This window comes from Sminthopsis crassicaudata, chromosome 5 (assembly GCF_048593235.1).
Source record: "Sminthopsis crassicaudata isolate SCR6 chromosome 5, ASM4859323v1, whole genome shotgun sequence".
NCBI lineage: Eukaryota > Metazoa > Chordata > Mammalia > Dasyuromorphia > Dasyuridae > Sminthopsis > Sminthopsis crassicaudata.
In genome coordinates, this window is record NC_133621.1 from 27,170,317 (window position 1) to 27,192,495 (window position 22,179).

A 22,179-nucleotide genomic window follows, 5' to 3' on the forward strand; every position below is an offset into this window, starting at 1 on the left:
AGCAGAGAGAAGGTCACATTAGGCCATTGGATTGATACTTTCTAATTTTGGATTTTAACTCTAACAATAAAACAAAAAAATTTTTGTAGTGTAAAAAAAATGGTCTCAGATTATGAAAAATATGCTATCAACATATTAAATACAATATTCTTTAAACTACAAGTTATTAAGTTCTATAGAAAGAACCAACATTCTTAACCACTTTGCTACTATTTCCTTTTTTTTTTTTTTTTTTTTTTTTAAGCAGTGCTATAAGTGAATAGTGGTCAGCAGCTCAAATTTTATCAGCTCAAGCTTGGAATCTCAGCTAAATGGACTGTTAAATGAACTAGTACCTTGGACAATTAATTTAATTCTCTTTTCCCAAAGGCAGATTCTAAAATATATTACTTAAGTTTTGACTTAATTGTTGCATGATTACCTTATATGTTCTTTAAATTAACAAAAATAGAGCATAAATTCAATCTGATAACATCTAAACATTTTTAAGTGATGGTTAATTCATCAGTAGGCAGGAAGTATACCTATTTGGTTCTTTTCATACCTCTATTTTTAAACCTCTTGTATGATAAACTTCTTCACAGTTTAAAATATTGTGAAGAAATATGTAAAACTATATTCATACATATTTGTACACAAAATTATGTTATTTCATAGTCATAAACATGCAATGTGTGTGTATAGCTATACATACACATATGCATGTGCTCTAAATAATGAATGAGTTGGTGTAGACTGAAATCATTCCAAAAGTTATTTATGAGTAAGAAGAAAAATAATGCTTTATTTACATAGTGCCTATCTCCCAGGAGGTAAATATGCTTTACAGACATTTTCAAATTAATCCTCATGAGGCCCACTGTGAAGCAGGCAATGGAGCTATTTGCCCCATTTTCCACATGAGGAAGCTGAGGCCTAAAAAATAATTAAGTGGCTTGTTTAGGACCCCAAGCAGCGGCTGATGGCTGGGCTGGGGAGAGCCCATGGAGCAGCTGAATCCCAGCTCAATTCTCCATTCCTTAGGGTCACCCCTGCCTGCCTGGGGGTGAAACAGAGGTCTGTGATTTGGAATTTCCATGCAAGTAGGATAACTTCAGAGCCCACCTCCTTTTAATTGTGCGTTCTGTTTATACCACAGGGAGATGAAAATTCTTTTTGGTTTTGGCAGATGAAAAAAGCCTTAACATTCAGTGTGATTATAATTCAGTGTAGCTTCTCCTGTTTTAAGAGCGACACAGCTGATTTGGTGTATATCATGGAGGACGCTGTCAGGTGCATTGCCGCATGGCTGAAAAGTTCTCAGTATTATTGCGTGATTACAGGGATCTCTAACAATCATGTAATGTCTTAAGGGTTCCTCTTTCTCCACAGAGGGTACAAACCTATAAATAAGCATTTTAGCACAAAATGTACAGTCTGCATGAACCCATCCATGTATAAATAAACAGCCCTACGGGTGAACTTTAAAGGCCAAAAGCTCTTCAGAGTGCATGTTGTTTAAAGAACGCAGATCTGGCAACTTTAAAAGGAGTTTTGTAAAAATAGAGGCTTCATTCGGATGATTTTTCATGATTAAGGTCCTTAACGCACGAATAAGGGTTTCTTGCAAAGCCTCCACCGAGTTGACATTTTCTATTCCTGATCGATCTAGTATGGGGGAGGAGGAGAGAGGAGGCAAGAGAGTTGGGAGAAGATGGAGGGGGAAGACAAGGAAAAGAGGGGGAGAGAGATGAAATAATATTATTAAGTATTAGCAAGTAATTCTTACTCACTAGCCTTACACAGTCTTATACGATAATACTTATACAATAATATTATATTGCATTTATTAATATAAAAAAAGATTCTAAGAAACCTGAACCAATGATATTCATTAATCATACAATTAAGTAAATCTTAAATGATTTTGTAAAAAATAATTATTATATTAGAAACCAAGTTGTCATTTGGTAAATGAAATAAACTAGCATTCTTTACAGCTTTAGATACTTAATACTATAAAATATTCTAATTTTATAAACTGCTCTATCACTCTTGAATATGACCGTTTCTACCTGAAAGGTCTCTGCTGCTAAGTCCCTCTGCCTCTCACCCCATGCAGCTCTCTTCCCACAGTAATGACATCATTAGTTTCTCCCACCACGTTCACATCACAGTGCAAAAATAAACAAAGCTGTTTAACATCCCAAAGAGGCACAGCTGCTTTGGGGCACCTTCTGATCCTTCTGGTGTCCAATCAACGAGGAAGGAAAAAAAGATTTCTACCATCAACCAATGGCATGCTCACTCATGCTTCATCACTCAGAAGGACAATTAAAATGTTTACTGTGTTGTTAAAAACCATCTTCATCATAAAATTCACTTTATTTTCTGTCCAGGCTGGAAGCACCCCCAGACCTGGCTCTGCCCTGTTCTGTCTCCCCCCGACAGTCTGCTCCCCTTCAAGCAGCCTGAGGACCCTCACCCCTTGTGCTCCCTGGGACCGGACTTAGAGCAGCCACAGAAAAGGCATCAGCCTGGCTGCTCTGCATATCTCCCAGGACCTGGGCAGCCACCTTATCAGAGATCTCGGCTGCTAATAGGGCTCTTCAACATGGCCATCTTAGCTCATGGCAGCAGCACAAAAGACATGGAGATGACCTCTTGCAATGTACAGTTACTGCTCATATTCACCCCTTTTGCCCCTTGACTCTGGGCTCCCGGGTTACACAACAGCACTGGCCCGCCAACCTGTAGTCCAGAGCCTGAGTGACCCCTGGGGCACTGCTGCCTTCTCCACTGCCCCAAGGCTCCCACATGCAGATGTCTGCAGCTGAAAGGTCACCTCTAAGCAGACAGCCCCCAAACCTTCCTTGTACATTGGCCATCTCCACATTCTGTCTCCAACTGCTTCCTCAAACATCGTGTTTCTGCCAAAACGTTTCAGCCAGTTTCCTGGGGGTGGGCCGGCGCTCCCCTGACTCCCTTCCCCAGCCCATCGCTTCAGGGCACTGGCTGGCACTTCTGCACATCTGCCTTATGCAGTCTTTATTTCTAGTACCAGGGCAAAAGCTCCCCCCAGCCCCCAGCGTCCTGCAGGGACTCTTAAACTCATATGGATTTGTGTCCAATCTAAAACCTGTGGTTTCAGAAATTAGATTTACCATCTTAATATTATTACTTACCAAAGAACAGTCAAGATCCAAGACAAATATAAGAGGCTTGTCAAGTTTATCTGGTGAATAAAGCACTCTTGGGCAGAATCCCTTGGTGGGATTATACCATGGTGCTTATTATATTCAGCAATCACTTCTGGCAAGAGTTACCCCAATGAAGTGTGATAAATATGGCTGAAACATATGGTCCAGAGTGTGAAAGAACCTCATGCTCCTTCCCTGACTCAGCAGCTGGCCATCCCCGGCAGGGACCAGAGCTCTGATGAACCTCTGCCCCGCCCACCTTGGTAAAAGCTGGCTTGGACACCTCAGCGCCATTCGCTTCCTCTTCGTACACCCCAAGTCTCAGGCCTTAGGCCTGGGGTCCAGCACAGAGGTGGATTCTTCTAGCTCGGGGACCCAGTTTCCCCGTCCAGAGCCGAAGATCTCTTCTGTCTGCAAGGCCCCAGTTTGGTGCCCACTTGTTAAGCATGTGCTACATTCATGTCACTGGGATGGGGGGGCACAGAAACAAAAGGTGGCCAGCTTGGTTCTCAAAGAACAAAGCCATAGACCTGGGGAAGAAGGTAGAAGGCAGCCAAGCAAGAGACAGGGAAATGAAGAAAAGAAGGAGAAGAGGAGGGAGGAGAAAAGGAAGAAGAAGGAGAGAAGGGAGGAGAAGAGGAGGAAGAAGGAGAGGAGGGAGGAGAAGAGGAGGAAGAAGGAGAGGAGGGAGGAGAAGAGGAAGTCCTTCTGGGGGCAGCCGCTGGGCGTCTTAAACTGACTAATACAACCCTTCCATCCAATCTGCATTCCCACAAGTATCAGGTCTGGCTGAAAGCTGCATCAGCAGAACAGAGTAAGGACTGAGAATTATAAAAGTGTTGTAAATAGTCAGCTGAGCAGCGGGGAAGGACTCTGCAAGAATTAGGCACAAACCTGTGAGGTGTACAGCTTTCACTCCCACAGGGGACAAACAAAAGGCCTTAAAGTAAATCCTGTGGTTCCCAGACCATGCCACCTCTAGGGGGGGGCACTTTCCCCTGGCGACTGCAGACCCCGAGCTCCCTGCCTCTTTCTTCCTTGCCATGTGGTGACCCTGTGGCTGCCTTCTGCTCCCTCCAGCTCCTCAGGAGGAGGGTTGGCTCCTGCTTTATACTGGTGTCCCCGGGACCTAGCACAGCACCCAGCATACAGCAGGCACTTAAATGCCTGTTGATCAATTGATTACCTGCAGATACTAGGACTACAGCTGTAAATAAACTCATCTCCTCATCACTGAGTTGTAGAGAATTTAGTTTCTCACTAAATTCAAACATGGAGTTGAGCAGTTCTCCGGCTCCCATTGAACGTAAGTCATCCACGCTATACTTCTTTCCACTGAGAAAGGTCACAGTACGTTCCTTTGCATCAAACAGTGATGCGAACCGTACCATTAAAACCTAGCAAGAGAAAGAAAAGTGCTTTCAAAAATTCATTAATAGTATCAAGCAAGCCAGCTTAATGATATCTAAGTCAAATAATAGAAACATTTTTAATATATATCAACTATGTAAAAATACTATTTTCAAATATCACTAAAATAAAAATCAAAAGCATACAATAAAATTAGAAGAAAAAAAAAAAAAACCAATGTTTGTAACCATTTTGTTTTTTAAATGCTACAAATAATGACACTACCCAAAGAGAATTTTCAAGGATATGGAGCTAATAAACAACACTGTATTCATTTATGAAGGAAAATGGTCTACAATGAAAGATACCTGACCCCATTTTCTAACTCAGTATCTATGAGCTGATCCTTCTAGAACAAGTACCACTCTTTATATTCCTGCAAATTGGGGGGAGGGAGAGAGGAATGAACTTTAGAAGGCAGAAAAATGCAACTTCTAAGGGAAATGCAAATAAATTACATCATTTTTTAAAAAAGACATGAGAGAGAGCATATTTGACATCCAGGACAACATACAAAACTTCAATCCTGCTCAGAGGATGCTTCAAGAAAATTAACAAATTTCAGTCAGAAAAGAAAACACGTCAGCATGGAGGAAGGGTGGGGGAACAACAAGGGCAGCTACTGACTGAACAAGACACACAATGCAGGGCACCAGATGGAGAGGAAGCCAAGCTAGCATGGGGTCCAAGACGATGCCACGTTAAACGCCGAGAAGCTGTCTGCACCTTCATGGCCCAAGCATGTCAGAAGCCAACATTATCACCAAGCCCTGATTCTGGGCCTCAACAACCTATCAAGGTAAAAGAGAGACTTGTCCTTTTCTCATTGTGCAAAAGGGGGTGGAAGTAGGGTGAGAAAGCTGGAAAAGAGAAGGGCTACTGGATTTTAAAAGAAAGGCCATTTTTGTTCCTTTTAAGTTGTCAGCAAATAGGCTGTGCTTTTTTCTCAGGCAAAAAGACACGGCAATGCCACTACAGAGAGAAGCTGCTCAGAAATCAATCAGAGAAGCTTGTCTGGTTTGGGCACAAGGGCCGCGACTGGGCATCCCTCTGTAAAAGCACAGAGGCAGACTCTCTCTGTCTACAGAGGGCCGGGTACCTCGGCGCCTGGCACCCACCAGAAGCCTCTCTGAAGACCTTCGGCAAGCTCTGAGTACTCAGCCCAGCAGCAGATTGGGGGTCCCAGTGGGTTCAGGAGCAGCCTTCTTCTCTGCAGATCCCCTCACTGCTGCTTGCTGGACAGGCTGTGCCCACCAAGCTGTGGTGCATGGCTCCCCGAGAGCGGCCTTATCATCACCAGGAGGATCACAGACCTCTTTGTTGCTGAAATGAACTGGCAGAGAAGGAAGGAGCCTCATCTCAGAGGAAGAAGCTGAACAAGCTGTAAACGAACTTACAAAGAAAAAGAGCCTAGTCCTGGATGGATTCACAAGCAAATTCTATCAAACATCCAAGATCAATTAATTAAGCTATCTGGGGAAAAAAAAAAAACACCCAAGAAAAACCCTATAAAATTTCTTCTATTTATACAGATATGATCTTGAAACATAAACAAGAAGGAGTTACAACAGAAAAAGAAAATTAAGAGACCAAAATCCCTGATGAACCTTGATGCAAAAATTTTAAATAAATTCTTAGTAAAGAAACTAAAAGATTATATCACAAAGATCATATACTACTAGCTTTATGACAGGAATGCAGGATTGGCATAATATTAATAAGTAAAATTAAAAATTGGATTAACCACATTAGCATCAACAAAAATCATGATTATATTAATAGATGTTAGAAAAGCTTTTGACAAAATACAAGTAATTTCTCTTAAAAACAATAGAAATTAGAGGAATGAATGGTTCCTTCCTTAAAATAGTAAACAACACGAATCTAAAATCAAAAGCTACCATTGCATATACAGAGATGAGCCCTCTCCAATAAAATCCAGGATGAAACAAGGATGTGCATTGTCATCCTACCTATATTTGACAAAGAAATAGAGATGAAAGACCAAAAAAAGGAGATTGAGGAAGACATGAGGAAAAGCAGATGCAAAATGAATGCTTTTGCAAGAGATGCAATGCAATGGTACACTTAAAAAACCCGAGAGTCAACTGAAAAATTAACTGAAATAATTAACAATCAGCAAATTTACAGCACATAAAATAAAACCACACAAATCCTCAGCATCTCTTATGTATTGCTAACTAAACCCAGACAGAGGATAAAGATAAAGAAATTCCATTTAAAATAATTACAAGATATAAAATACTACAAAGTCCACAATCAAGAATCAAATAAGAAATATACAAATAACTGTTTATAGAAATACAGACCTAAATAATTGGGAAAACATGAATTGTTCTTGGATAGGAAGAGTCAAATTAATAAAAATGTTAATATTATCTACAATAATTTATTTATTCAAAGCTATCACCATCAAACTAACAAAGAATTACTTTTAGAAATAGAACTAAAACTCAAATGGGGAGCAGAAAAAAAATCAAGAATTCAAGGAAAATCATGAAAGAACTGGAAAGAAGAGTGTCTAATAGCATCAGATCTCAAACTATACTAACAAAACAGTAATTCTCCCAACAATTTGATGCTAGTTAAAAAATAGAGATAAATTTATGAAAGTGATATGGCACACAATATACCAAAGGAAATGTATTCTGTATCCTAGTATTCATTAAACACAAAGACCCTCGTTATTAGGATCATGACTCACTATCTGATAAAAAAAAAAAAAAAAAAAAAAAAAAGTGCTAGGAAAAGTGGATAGCAACAGAAGAAATTAAGATTCGAAACCACACACATTATTCTAAGTAAGTTATATATGGACTATAATCTAACTATAAAAGACTGAATCATAAACAACTTATAGGAGAAAGGGAAAAATTATCCATCAGATCTATTAATAGAAAAGTTTATAATCTAAAAAAGGAATTAAGAAGATCACCGAAGATAAAAAGGAATAATTTTTATTACAGAAAATTTAAAAAGTTTTACACAAATATAATAATCTAAGATTGGGAAACATTTTTGCAATAAATTTCTGATCAAATGTGTGCTTATATATGTCTGTATACATAAGGAACTGATTCAAATTTGGGTAAATAAGTCTTTCCCAATTGATAAATGGTATGAGGATATGAATAGGCAGTTTTCAAGAAAAAAAAAAAAAAAAGACACTCTGGATGGCTTTCAAAAGCCATATTTTAAAAAAAAAATGTTCCAAATCACTAATTAGAAAAATGATAATTATTAAAGCAATTCTAAGACTCCACACCTATCAGATTGACAAAGACAACAAAAAATGAAAAATGTCAAATGTTAGAGGGATGTGTTAAACAGAAAAGTGAACAGACACACTGTTGGACCTATAAATGGGCACAACTATTTTTGAAAAACAAATTGAAATTATACACAAAATGTTACTAATCAGAACAAGCCCTCTGAATCAGCTACACCACTGCTGGACCAATAACCAAATTATTATTATGAAGAGATGGAAAAAAGCCACTTTTTTGTTCAAAAACATGTATGTTTTTGTGGTGGCCAAAAAAAAGTCCTAAACCAAACAAAACCAAAACAAAATAACCTGGAAACCAAAAGAATGGAATATTATGGGGCTATAAGCAATGAGGAAATAAATGATCTCAAAGAGATGTGGAAAGACTAATGCAGAATAAAGTAAACAATTTAGAATAATATGAATATTATATAAATGAACAATTTTTAAGACTTTACATGCTGATGAAGAAAGAGATGAGCACAACCAAGAGAATAATTTATACATTAACAGCAACACTACAAATACAAACAACTTTGAAACATCCATGCATGTGTAGGTAGGTATATTTTTTTTGTACAGTCAGTGAAGAAGCTTGTTTTGCTTAACTATTCATATTTACTACAGGAAATTGTTTGGAGTGTGAATGAAGACCAAAGCATACTATTTTCACTTTATCTTTTTCATAACTTTTTCCCTTTGTTCTTTTTCTTTTTTCATGACAAGACTAATATGGAAAAATGCTTTATATAATTTATGTCAAACTACTTACCATCTTAGGAAGCAAGAAGGGGAGAGAGAAAATTTGGTACTCAAAATTTTATTTAAAAAGGTTAAAAATTGTTTTTACATGTCATTGGAAAAAAATTAAGTACTATCTAAAAAGAAAGAGTTGAGCCTAATGATCCACAGATGCAAAAGGCACAAGATCTAAACATCCAGACATAGAGCTGAATGGATAACACTTAGATCTAGGACACAGATGAGCAAAGATAGGCCAGATCAGAAAAGGGAAAGTGATGCAAAATGTCCTATGGAGGGTTTTTTGGGAACCCCAAGTTTATTCCCAAAAACAAAACCTCTATTTACTCCACTCAGGCTACGTGGGAGAACATACTCAATGAAGAATCAAAAAGGATCCTGAAAAGCTAAAGAAAGCCACAGTGTGAAAGCCCAGGCTAGCATTGAAAAGGTGCATGCCTCTGAAGGCAGCCACAGAAGGACACAATCCCCCTGGATCTGTCACAGAATCGCCCGGATCCATGTGGTAGAGCAGCAGACAGATGCAAAGGAACCGTCCAGCATGCACAAGTAGCCAGGGAGCAAGGAGGCAAGTTCTGAGGGGCCACAAAAGGGGAAAGAACTTAAGTCACAAATAAATAACTCCTGTGAACAAACTAAACGCATCCAACAACAAACACAAGCACCAGACTGACAGAAGGCCCAATGTCTCCTTAGAAGAAATGTCCAAAGTTACAACAGTCAGACTACAGAGTCCTCCCTCTCCCTCTCCAGTCAGTGGCTGGACTGCCCCCAAACAGCCACACTCTATGGCTCTGAGAAGCAGCAGCTGATCCTGACAAAGCATCTGAAGGGAGGGAATACTGGATGTCCGGAGGACTTGGGAAAAGGACAACAATGTGCATGGGCAGCAGATTTTCTACCAAAGCAAGACTCTATCCTCGGTCAGAGGACATCAGAAGGAGAGCCCTCTGTCACGAATTCATCAACAGTAGCATCTTTGTTTCTGGAAATGATTTTTTCCTAAAGAAAGTGTCTGAAATGCCAAAGAGCAATGAAGCTGACAAACGCCCAGAACTGTAAGACCTCAAGTGTGGGGGCCCTGAAGAATCCTTGAAAGACATGGCCAAAGTCTCCACGTCCTCAGGAAAAAGAGCATGGCTGTACAGTCGGGCCTGGAGCTGATCACAGACAGCCCTAATGCTGGACAGCTGAGGTGTCAGCAGCTCAAGGAAATTCCTAAGAAAACTATCAAGAGGCTCTGGACCTTTTCCCCAAAAGTGCACAGTGTCAAGAGATTATGTGTCAAAGAAAAATATTCTAACACAGTGTTTTTAAATCAAATACCACACAAATTGATCCAAAAACATCTGACTTCAGCTTCAACATTCTGCTCAACCATATGTATATGCACTTTCTTTTCACCCAACAGCCCAAATCCAATGAAAAATACCCCGCAAGCCAGCTGGGCCCAGGGAGCCTCAGGGAGAGCACCGAAATGGCCCAGGAGAACGTGTCGGCACTAGCAGCAGAGCAAGATACAAACAATTCTACTCGTTTTTCTGACCCTCTGCTCTTGATGGAGAGAACAAAGTCCAGGGGTCTAACAGAAGAGAGAGGCTGAAAGAACATCCCATTCACAGCCGGCTCTGTGAGGCATAAGTGGGCAACTGGAGAACCATCCTTTGAGTGAATGGGTGTCCTAGACCCCAACAGAGCTGGTGGAAGGAGAGCTGGACATGAGGATGGCCAGCCCAGCAGCACCAGCTGACTCTTGTCTCGGTGCCTTTGTCCTGGGGGTTCCCAGGACTGTTCTCTTGATCACCTATGCCTCAGAAAATTCCTGATTTCCTTTAAAATTTCACTCAAGTGCCAACTTGTACATGAGATCTCCCTGCAGCTGACAGTGTCTGTTTAGGTACTGTCTGTGTATTTGGTGGATAAATATATGTCTGTACCCATATGTGCAATGCTGCCTTCCTTTGCCTCCACACATACTCTCAGAATGGAAGCTCCTTGAGGGTAATAAAGTGCTTCAATGCTGTTTGTGTCTCTTCAGCAATTAGCCCAGTGCTGAGCACACAGGAACGGCTTCCTAAATGCCTGTTATTGAACTGACTTGCGATCCTGGGCACACATACTTTCTTTCTTACACTGAAATGTGAAGGTCCCTATGTGCTCATATTTTTAACCAGAGTTTAGAGTTTATCATCTGCAGAAAAGTGATGATTTGTATACATACATCACATCTGAAAAGGAGCCTTCCCTCCAATTCCTAGGGGAGAGTCAACTAATGAACTTTTATCCAGTCTCTGTATAAGATGATATACCCAGGAGACCCAGGTGGTGAACAGACTAAGAAAAATGAATATTATGCTCCTGGGTTCTGGCAGGAAGGAGTCTGCTTGGAGATGTGTGAGGAAAGATAGTGAAGGATACTGTATTACTACTTTCTCTTTTTTATGGGTTCCACAATGGGAGAGAGAAGAACTTGTTAACCCTAGGACTGGCTGTGCATGCAAGGAACCATGACTGGGATGACTGGGATCTATCATCACAGAGTCCTCCTATATTCAGAGCTGCTAGTAGAAAGCTGGTATAAGAGCAGGTCTGGATGCAGAAATAAAGCAGCAAAGCTTGCCAGAATGATCAGGAATTGGCTAAAATACAAAGGCTGGTCAAAGGTGGAAGCTAGAAAAGGTCTGAGCAGAAAAACAGTCCAGACTTGACATGGAAGGATACATGAAGTGTCCATTTACTCATCTAGTTTCATGGCTAGAGCATACTTTAAAACACACCGTCTTCAAGATAAGGTGAGAGAAGATGAGGAAGATAAAGAAGGGCGCGAATTTAGACACAACATATGGAATAGAGCCTGGGATGTGCCAGTCTACAGGACTTTTTTTTCAGATTTCAGTTTAATCTCCATCACTTTAAGTCTACACAATCAATAAATAATACCTCAAGTCCTGTATAGTGCTTGCCAATTTCCAAACTCTATGTACTCACACTGAAAATTTAACAATCTGCTCTCCAAGACTGAGCTAGCTCCAGACACACCTGAATTTAGACCTAACATTTGCCAAGTGGATGCTAATAAGAAAACAGAGGACAGAGAGTGACTGTAGAAATAAATGTAAGACCAGCAAAACTTACATGGCTGTGTGCAAGAGGACATCTAGTGCCTTCCCACTTCTCAAGTCCCCAGCTTGGCCAGCCAGGCCTTTCCCAGCACCAAGTGCCAGGGCCTACCTTCGGGCATCTCCCCTCATCCCTATTTCCTGCCTTCTCCTTCCTTCCAAACCCGGCTCAGATGCCAACTTGTCCACAACCCCTTTGCTGATATTCCTGACTATTAGCCTTCTCCTTCTTCAATCCACATCACTTGGCATTCATCAGCTCCATGGGCTGCATGCTACAGCATCCCTGACAGAAAGGGGCCTCCCAGAGGACAGGGACCACTTGGTTCTGTCTCTGCACCCCCTGCACCTCAGGCAGCACAGCCCTGCACAAGGCACAACAGCACACGCAGCAAGATGACACCTGCAGCAGGAAGGTGGCCCTCAAGCAGCTACAACAGAGCAACCTGGCCTCCGAGCATCACGGAAAGGGCACTCAGGCTGGGAAGGGACTAGACTGCCCACTGTGCACCCCCCACCCTTTTAACAGTCACCGGGCCTGCAGGGACCCAAAAGCATCAAGTGGTTATCGACCCTTTGCTATGTATTTCCCAAAATTAATGATTTCATTTATCTTAAGGAGCTCCCAGCGAAGAAATTCCCTCTCCCAAATCAGCACCTATTCTAGGGCTTACAGACAGAGGATTTGGCATGGGACGCTGACAAGTTAAGAGACTAGCTCCAAGTCACACAGGTAGCCCGCTGAGGGCAGGTTTTACAAACCACATCAAGAACTCTGACCCATTAACGCAATGGCCCAACACAATTTTGAAGGACTGATGAGGAACCAGGCTACCTTACTGCCTCCTTCTTGACAGAAAGGTGAAAGACTCAAGAAGCAGAAAGACATACATTTTGGGGCACTGTCAATAAGAGAATTTATTTTGCTGATATATCATGAGGTTTTGGCTTTTCTTTTAAATTAGGAAAAAGAAAAGCAAAAGAAAATAAATGTCTATGAATTGAAAACTAAAATTAAAATTAAAATATACACACACATACACATATATTATACACATTGAACCCTGACTTGGGATCAGTCATTTAGCAACTAGTATTGTCTTGGAAAAAGTTACTTATTAATAAAAGACACAAAACTCTATGAAATGCATGGTCTCACCTCAAAGGTCCCTGCCTTTAAAAGGTTGACCTGGTCATGCTGGGAAAGATCTCTGAACCCTGGGATTCGCTTTGCAAACTCAACCACTTCTTTCACAGCTGGAGTAAAACTCATGGAAAATTCTTCCCAGATTTCATGGCCTGATTTATGAGGATCTACATATGGAGACTTACTCATTGGACATACCTAAAAGAAACAAAATAAAGTAACTTTTTTTTAAAAAGAGAAATAAAATAAGAAAATTCAAAAATCAAGATTCTTAGAACTATATCACAAATTATCTCACTCCTCCTATGCACATACACCTTAAAAACTGCTAACAATTAACTGTTTGCTATTTATTGCTGTAAAAACTCTGATGAGCATTTAAAATTAAATGCCCAATATGAGTCACCCAAGAATTACTCCAGTCTTGAGTAATATAACAAGCTTCTATTTCCAATAATGATTACACTGACCCAAAAGTCCAGTTTGTATATGGCAGTACTTTCATAGGCACTCCAGTTAGTGATTCAAAAGCAGTCCTTTGCTAGAAATAGGCTGAGCAGTTTGGAGTGCTTCCAAGGAGACATGGGGAATAGGCCTGTGATTTCACTGACTTAGAAGGAAGAGATGTAAGGAAAAAAAGGAAAGGAAGACTAGGAAGAGGGAAGGAGGGAGGCAGAGAAGAAAGATCCATATTGGCTCACAAGTTTTCAATGGATCCCACAGAATTTGAAGGGAAGAAGAAAACTTTCTTCCAACATAGTCTTTTATTTGCCCACACCAGACAGCTGTATTTTTGCCTTTAGCCATCTCTGGTATTACAGACAGTAGCAGGATTTTAAATAAAGACCTTTAGATTTCTTTTCCACAATGGAAAACCAAAGCAAAGTGGTAGGTCCTTTGAGCTACTATTTATACCCAAAGTTGATGTTTAAGAAATCATGCAAGGATCATTTATGGATAAGTAAACTTCCCTATAAGAATTAAATTGAACACCTTGAAAAATTCAATTCACTTTTTAACTTGGATCAAAAGAGAAAAAAAAAAAAGAAAGAAAGAAAGAAAAAGTCATCATCAATGAAAGCAGTAGTTTTGCAGTCAGAGCAGCCATCCAGTCTCCCTGGGCCAGCTCTCTGTTTACTACCTCAAATCAAATAAGAATGATCCTTACAGGGAGCAGCACACAGACTTAGAAAACCACAAATTAACATAAGCTATGTTGCAATGTATGTTTCTTTATTTTGTTAACCATTTCCCAATTCCATTTTCAGCTGCTACACCTTCCAATAACCTCTGTTTCCTGACCAACAGCAGGACCAGTGCCGGCCCATTCTCTTGTTCAATCAACTGAGGAACCCAGAGATGAACTTGTACATGCTGGAGAGAGGAGGAAGTCAGCAGATGGCACCTAAAAACAGACAGCCCCAGACTGTGGCCGATTCCCCTTGATCCTTTCTCAATGATTACCTAAGAACTTCAGATAGTTCTCTGGCTGTGGAAAGTGTTATAATACCAACCCCAGGAACTTATCTCAAGCTTTGAAAGGGGCTTCTCAGGCGGGTGACTCCATGGGAGAAAAAGAAGGATAAATAAGACATGTGGTTAGAAAACAAAAGGCAACAGGATGGCTGGCTGAAGAAAAAACCAAACACTGACCAGGGACGACATGGATTTTTAATTTCAGGATCATAGCTAGTCTGGAGAGAGCACTGACAGGAGATGAACACTGCATGTTCTTCAAGGAATTTGTAAAGGAAGAAATATTGCCTCTCCATTCTCAAAAGCTGACTCCAAAAGGACATATTTCTGAGAGAATCCTTAAGACAGATTTTGTTAAAATAATTTTAATTCTCGAATAACAGAAAATCTTAGGCAAATTCTGCATTTAAAAAAGTGATTATTTTGTTGACTGTTTTTAGGACTTTGTAGGTGGTGAGTTTGGGAATTTATGTGAGATCAAAGGACAATTTCTTAAAAACACCATTTTTGAATAAAGTTAATGTTGTATGCCATAAAAAGGGAGGCTGCTTGTTCTGTAATAAGAATTTTCCCTTAAAAAAAAAAATCTGGATTAATCAGTGTAGAATGCTAATAATCTGATCCATCCAGAAATATTCAGAACTTAAAAACACTGGCTCTTCCAAAACATTTTTCATTTACAGACTAAGATTGGTCCAACTCTGATCCTGCTGATGAACATGAAACAAGACAATGGAAATACTGAAGAAGAATAGGAGAAACAGTGACTTTTTCTCTCCTCATAGAAAGCATGGTATAGTAGCAAAGTGTTGATGGTGGTGTTGGTGGTAAATGGAATCGTTATAAAATGTAATTGGGAAACATTTAATGGAATAAAGGAAAATATAATTCAACACAGATAATGTTAATTTGTGATTTTCTAAGTAGGGATCAGAAGGCCTGACATTTGGTGTCTTTAAAAATGCTTTATGCTCTAGGACTTAAATTTTAAAAATCATTTCCAAGAGAAAAGAAAGGCATCCTTCGTGATTTATAATTTGCATGAAATCCTACTCTTATCCAATCAAATCACATAACTACCTCAAAACCTAATGAAATCAAGTTATTAAGAGTTGAAAGGGGTTTGTTAAAAACTAAAAAGTCTGACCTAAAATTCTACACAAAGCTGGTGCCAAAAATCTCTCAGATCTTTTGAGCCCAGGCACTATTCACTAAATCACACCAAAATTAGGAAATATTTGAAGTTTCCTTAATTTAAGGAAAGCAAAAATGATCAACACCACTATACCAGATGCATTCTTCCTCCAGTGTTGCACAGGTAACTATTCTTGTTCTCATTCTGAGAAAATCCATCCACTGGTATTCGATCACATACTCTTTGAGTATAGCCATTGGAGTAGTTCATACAGTGTCCATTTGTAATGCAAATGGAACGCCCATTCGGGTAATGCATGATGCTCCTCCCTTTGTACTGTCCACTGAGGTGCTGCTGGCTCTCCCCACTGGGATAATGGCTGCCTCCAAGCCCACTGCTACAATGGTCATGATTTAAGTTATACTGCTCCAGGCTCTTTGGAATCCTTTCTCCCCTGGGATGCTGAATGACCTCAGCGGAGTTCTCCTGTTGTTCTTGGTTATACATGAAGGTATCCTGATGGGCCCTGGTCACCATGCCGATTACTTCTTCTTTTGCAAAATCTGAAGGCGGAGGAGAGGGACTTTTCATGTTCTCCTGTTGCATCTGAGGTTTGGGCCGCAGCTGCTCCTGGGCAGGCGAGGTTGTCTGCCCATGACGATCCACTAACGCTTCACCCTGCAAGTGACCACTGAACTGGCTGGTCATCATGGTCTTCATGGCACTCTGCATTTCCATCAGCATCCTCTGTTTTTCACGTTTAGGAATTCGACCAAACCGAACAGCTGTGGAAGAGAAAGATATCTAATTCTAATTTAAAATACAGCTATTAAGACAAACAAAACAAAAATGGTTCTTTACAGCATTTAATTAAAGACTATCTTATCTCCACGCCCCTAAAACACCTCATTCTAAGTTTGATGGCTATGTAATCAATGCTATATACAAGTGACACAGTCATTATGAGATCTGACTTTGAAAAAAGGAAGCTCTGAATTCAAGTCCCACTTCTAATATACATGGCTATGAGACCTTGGGCTAGACACTAAACCATACAATACTCTAAGCACCTATATATAGAAAGGGTGCTGCCCGGCACTGGCTGAGGGAATGTCCTCAGCATGGAGTTCCCGCTGCCAATAAGTCATCAGCCCAGTCTCTATCTCTCTCCTATGCCTACATATAGCATGAGTGGCAAGGGCGCTCAGAAGTCAGCCCAATGAGTAAGAAAGTCACTTTACTCTGAAATCATGCCCTTCCCAGAAACCTTCCCCTCATCAAATCACATTAATGACCTTATCCTTAACACCTAACACCAATCACATAAACAGCTTCTCAAAGAAGAAAATCAAAACAACAAAAAAGATCAATAAAAGTGGTTATCTGAACAGATTCTAGTATATTTTCACAAAATTTAGTGGAAAAAATAAGACTATTCATGCTCCATTCTTCTATTATCTATAGTCTTGATGTCTACCCTGTTTTCTAAGAACCGAGAGATCCTAAAGGAAAAAAGAAAATAGAAAAACTTCTATTCTAGTGCTTATACATGGATCAATATTCAATATATTTATTTAGTGAGAAGTCTCTAAATTAAACTAAATGCAGTCACTGATATTAGCATTTTCAAAGAAAAATTTTGTTTTACTTTGTTTTATTGGCCATCACCTTCTACATAAACATTCTCTTCTTTATCAATTGTCACCCTTATAATGTTCTGGGAAGGGTATTAAACACCCCAGCCCAGATCTTCAACTAATCACATACACATAGAACATCAAAGTTCTTGCAGCTCACAATCCCACAGCGTTTAAATGTCAAACTCTGTTCTGAAGAGACTGCTTGATGCAAGGTCACTTTTTGTACTGCCGGAGTACAAAGATAACCTGAGGGTTGTCTCTGGGTTAAGAGATGCATGGCTTCTCCCTTAGTAACCCCCTAGTCATAGCTTGGTAGAAACCCCCCACCCTCTGCTGGACTATCCTAAGAACTGAAGAGAAGATGAGCTCTCTGCAGACCATGAACAACGTGGACCACTCAGCTTGTGTGGGCCACCACAAAAATCATCTGGATCAATGTCTGCAAACTATAGGAGCTCTTTTCATGTTCCTTTCCACTCTGTCTCCTTTCCAAGCACTTAAATTCTACCAATTCAAGTACATTCACATTAGAGTGCATGAACTCTAGAGAGATGAAGAGTCCCAGGGTCTACCAAGAAATCAAGGGCTTCTTAAAGAAGTATCTGCAACAAAGACCCAAAATACTGATTAGAAAACAAGTTGTTTTGGGAGAAGACAAAGTAAATTATATTTGGACAAACCTAGCATGGGACAGTAAGAGAAGTAAGACATGGGCATTTCTACTTTCAAGAACTAGGAGCCTCAAAGACAAAAAAGTATGACTGCAATGACTGTGAGCCAGTGAAAAAGCTCCAAGGGGCAAGGCTGGGCAGCCTGCAGGAGGTACACAGAACTACAGATTTCTATAGCTGACCCCACACTGGAAGAACCTACCGTCTCGTGACATCCCAACAGACAGACACTTCTTAAAGCGGCACTGCTGACACCTGTTCCTGTTCATCCTCATGATAGAACAGTTCTCATTCTTCAGGCACTTTTTATACTGGATATTCTGCTGAATGCTTCTCCTGAAGAACCCCTAAGAACAAGGAGATACAAACAACAGCCTTTAAAAACCAAAATATGTTCTTCACAAGAACTTCAGTGTTGATCTATGCTGGCCCTCATCAATAACCCTCTCACAGAAGTGTCTACAGCCCGATAACATTTCAGTTGAGGATAGAAGGAAACTGTAGAGGGACACCAAAATGCTAAAAGCCTAACCACACAAGGATGTCCTTCATAAGCACCAGATCTCCCTCTTTCTACATCCACCCCCATCCTCACTAGAGCATCCCTGATCAGGGAGATAGAGTGATGGCAGGGTATTTCAAGGTCAACTACACAGAGATGCCAAGAGACACATAATGGTGGTCTTCCTAACCTCTTGGAGTGCCAGCTATCTGCTGAGCTACCCCACCTGTGTGCTCCAAATTCCTTCACCCACATGCCCTGGGGTAGATAGAGGTGCCCCACCCCCCTCCAAATCCCCATTCATTCTAAGCAAAGAAACCCTGAGGGCAGATGGCTAGAAGGGGCCAGAGAGTGCAAGTCTTCATTGGACAGCTGAGCAAACTGAAGCCCCTGTGGTTCAATGGCCAGACCAAGGTCACGCGGCAGCACAAGAAACACCTGAACCCTGGACCTCTGTTTAAACCCCACATCAGCCTTGCACTGTCAGTCCAGTGAAAGTACACATTACAGTTTATAGCAGCTTTTTGTGGTAGCAAAAATTGGAAAATGAGGGGGAGCCCCTCCATTGGGGAATGGCTGAACAAGCTGTAGTACATGAAGGTGATGCAATATTATTGTTCTATAAAAAATGGTGAACAAGCTAATTATAGAAAGCCTGGAAAGATTTACACGAACTGATGCTGAACAAAACAAGCAGAACAGAATACATTGTACACAATAATAGCAAGATTGCGCAATAATCAACTACGGAAGACTTGGTTCTTCTCAGTGGGTCAGTGATCCAAAGCAATCCCAATAGATTTTGGACAGAAAATGCCATCTGCATCCAGAAAAAGAACTAAAGAGACTGAATGTAAACCAGCACATGCTATGTTCACTTTTTTGATTTTTTTTTTTTCTCTCCCATGGTTTTATCCTTTTGCTTTGATTTTTCTCCCCCAACATAATTCATAAAACAATGTGTAATAGAAATAATTATTTTTTAAAAGTGCACATGATAGCTTATTTGAGAACAAAGATGTTAGACTTCTTTCTTTGAAGAACCCACAATGCCAAGCACAGTACTTCACAAAAACTAGAAATGTATCTGTTGACTGATTTTACATGAGGAATTGGACTAATGTGAAATAGTCAAAAGTTAATATCTATGCCTTGAAAAATCTTTTTCGGTCCAGGCCTGTAATTTCCTTAATGTCAGGAGCTCACAGAAAACAAATCATCCCTGCAAGTGTACATCAGGAGCAGCTCTTCTGAAACTTAAGGGTCAAAGAGCTGCTTGGGGCTAAGGTATGGGCACCCCATTAATTTCACATAATTCGAGGGAGGGTAGGCAAGTATGGAACGTAAGACTTCCCACCTTCTATAAGGCTGCCTCTCTCATTGTAAGTGCGACTTAAAGTTCAAGGACTTCCTCAAATTTATAACTATCCATGGGCACAAAGGACATTCTCAACAAAAATTTAAATTTGCCAACAGGGTTTAATTAACCAATAAGAGGAAGTAAAGGCTCTATTATAAGATAGAACAATTGATTTCATAGATCATGTGAATTATCATGTCACTGATAATCTGGGTGAGACGAGATCTGTAAATGAATTACAGAATTGGATAAGAATACCTCATTAAAAAAAAAAAAAAAAAAAAACAGAAGAGTCAGCATTTCCTGAGTGCTTCCCATGTGCCAGAGGGGTGACCCTGGCTGGCATATTAAGATGGACTATTCTGTGAGGGAAACCCAGGAATCAGAGGGAAGAAGCAATACCAAGAGTTTTTGGTTGAAAGGGAAAGAGGGAGAAGCAAACAGATCATCCAGACAGAAGGAGACTGAGAAATAGATTCCAAGCCAGCACAAAGGCTTGCTAGAATAGTAATGATGAACTTCAAATATCCAGACAACATTTGAAACTCTCTCTCCTTTTTAAAAAAAGAACAGCTAATCACTTATTAACTTTTCTAAGAAATAATTTCATCTTTCAAAAGGTGGGAGAATCAACTAGAGGAAATTCTATTCTGGATCTGAGTCTTATTACCAAGGAGGAAATGATGGGAACCTTGAAGAAAGTTAACACTTAATTCTAGAGTTTGTGACAAAGGAGAAATACAGAAATAGTTCAACATACATCCAAGACTTTGAGAAAGTAGATTCCCAATGGTTCAGATCCCATGGATTAAGACGCTTTAAGAGAAGAGAGCCAAAAAGGGAGGGAAGATATTCAAGAAAGGAATCCCAAAGACCCAAAGGGAAACAATTCCAAGTAGGAAGAACAATGGGATTTGTCTGAAGAGACCCATGTGGATGGCCAGTCGTGAGAGAAGATGAAAGTAAGATTAGGCAGCAGGGGGTAAATCTAAGAGCATAGCACAGTTCTGTAAAAAAAAATATCGTCAGGAAAACCAAAGCTGAGAATGAGCTGAGGCTGGCAGAAGATGTTAAAAGGAGATTCAGCTAGACTGATTGAAAAGGCAGGATGAAAGAAAGAACAGGACCAGAAAGCTGATAATTGTCAGAGAATTAGAACTGCTCCATTATTATTGTTTCTGGGTTTTCTTCAAAGGAAAATGGTTTTTATCCTGAAAATGACAGAACAAAATTGACTAACATAGAGTTGATACCCAAAATGAGTAAGAAAGTATCTTGCTGCCCTGAATGAACATAAGAACCTGGGCTCAGCTTAGCTCTTTCTCCTCAGGCAAATATGGCTACGGAATCGCTATCATGATACAGGGAAGAGCATGGAAACAAAGGAGCCACAGGTCTTGTTGGAGGTTTTTTTGTCTTTCAGTTGTATCTGACTCTTCATAACTCCATTTAGGGTTTTCTTGGAAAAGATATTGAAATGGTTTGCCATTTTCGTTTCCAGCTCATTTTATAAATGAGGAAACTAAGGCAAACAGGGTGAAGTGACTTGACTGGAGTTACCATCAGTAAATGAAGCCTTCATGACTCTGAGTCTAATGCTCTATCCACTGACCTAGCCGCCCCAATGTTAGAGGAGGGGAAAAGTTATCCTAGTTTTCAAATAAGGGCAGAGATGTAGGTCTAGCTGAATATAAGACATATTTCAGCAGGATAAGAGGAAAGTCTGACACGCAGCACAAAAAAAAAAAAATCAGTTTTACAGAGAAGTATAAAGAATTTATTTGGGACAAGGCCTGGAGGTGTTGGTGGATACCAGTTCCAGGGATCAGCAGTGAGATGGGGCAACTTTTAAAAAACTCATGAGATCTTAAACTGGACTCAGAATGGTGTTGTTGCTATAGTGACCGGAGGGAAGTATGAATAAGGGCCATGTATTTGTTACCTAGCCTTCATCACCACACCACACAAAGTCAGGAAGACAGAGCTTCGAGGATTAGCCTACTTATTAGACTCTGTCTGGACCACTGTGGTCAATTCTTGGCACCCTTGTCTGAGAAGGATACATAAATTGAAAAGTGGCTAGAGGAGGCAATCAGGATGGAGAAGAGTCTAGACTCTGTGACATAGGAGGATAGTTTAGGGAAATGGGCATGCTTGTCTGGAGTCACGAAGGTTTTGGTTCATTAACTGTCTTCAGGTATGTGATGGTAGGTGTCCTATGGAGTTGCCTCAGGGCACAGAACTAGCACAGTGAGAGGAGGAACTGGCAAAGAAACAGACTCAGGCTTGAATCAGGAGAAACTTCCCCACAATTCAGGCTGCCTTGAAGAGGAGGGATCTGTGTGCTACCTGAGAGGCCATCTGCAAAGGGAGCTTTGCCTGGATCTAAAGGTGATTTTCACAGACTCTCCATCAAGACATGCATTTCTTCCTTCAGTTTCTCCTTCTATAAAGTGAGGGCAGTGAGATTTGGCTCTGTCTTTAATTCC

General features: G+C 40.3%; 1 protein-coding gene across 4 annotated transcripts in view; it reads right to left on the reverse strand.

Annotated features, from left to right (window-relative positions):
* Positions 1–212: 212 nt before the first annotated feature.
* NR1D2 (nuclear receptor subfamily 1 group D member 2) overlaps positions 213–22,179 on the reverse strand; it is a 39,924-nt gene continuing 17,957 nt past the window's right edge. For all 4 annotated transcript variants that reach the window (XM_074268743.1, XM_074268745.1, XM_074268744.1 and 1 more), the window contains 5 exons: positions 18,031–18,175; positions 15,671–16,302; positions 12,919–13,104; positions 4,366–4,576; positions 213–1,647 (listed from right to left, as the gene is read on the reverse strand). In XM_074268743.1, coding sequence (XP_074124844.1) covers positions 1,451–1,647; positions 4,366–4,576; positions 12,919–13,104; positions 15,671–16,302; positions 18,031–18,175 — 1,371 coding nt within the window. In that variant the 3' untranslated portion in view covers positions 213–1,450. The remainder of the gene's footprint in view (positions 1,648–4,365; positions 4,577–12,918; positions 13,105–15,670; positions 16,303–18,030; positions 18,176–22,179) is intronic.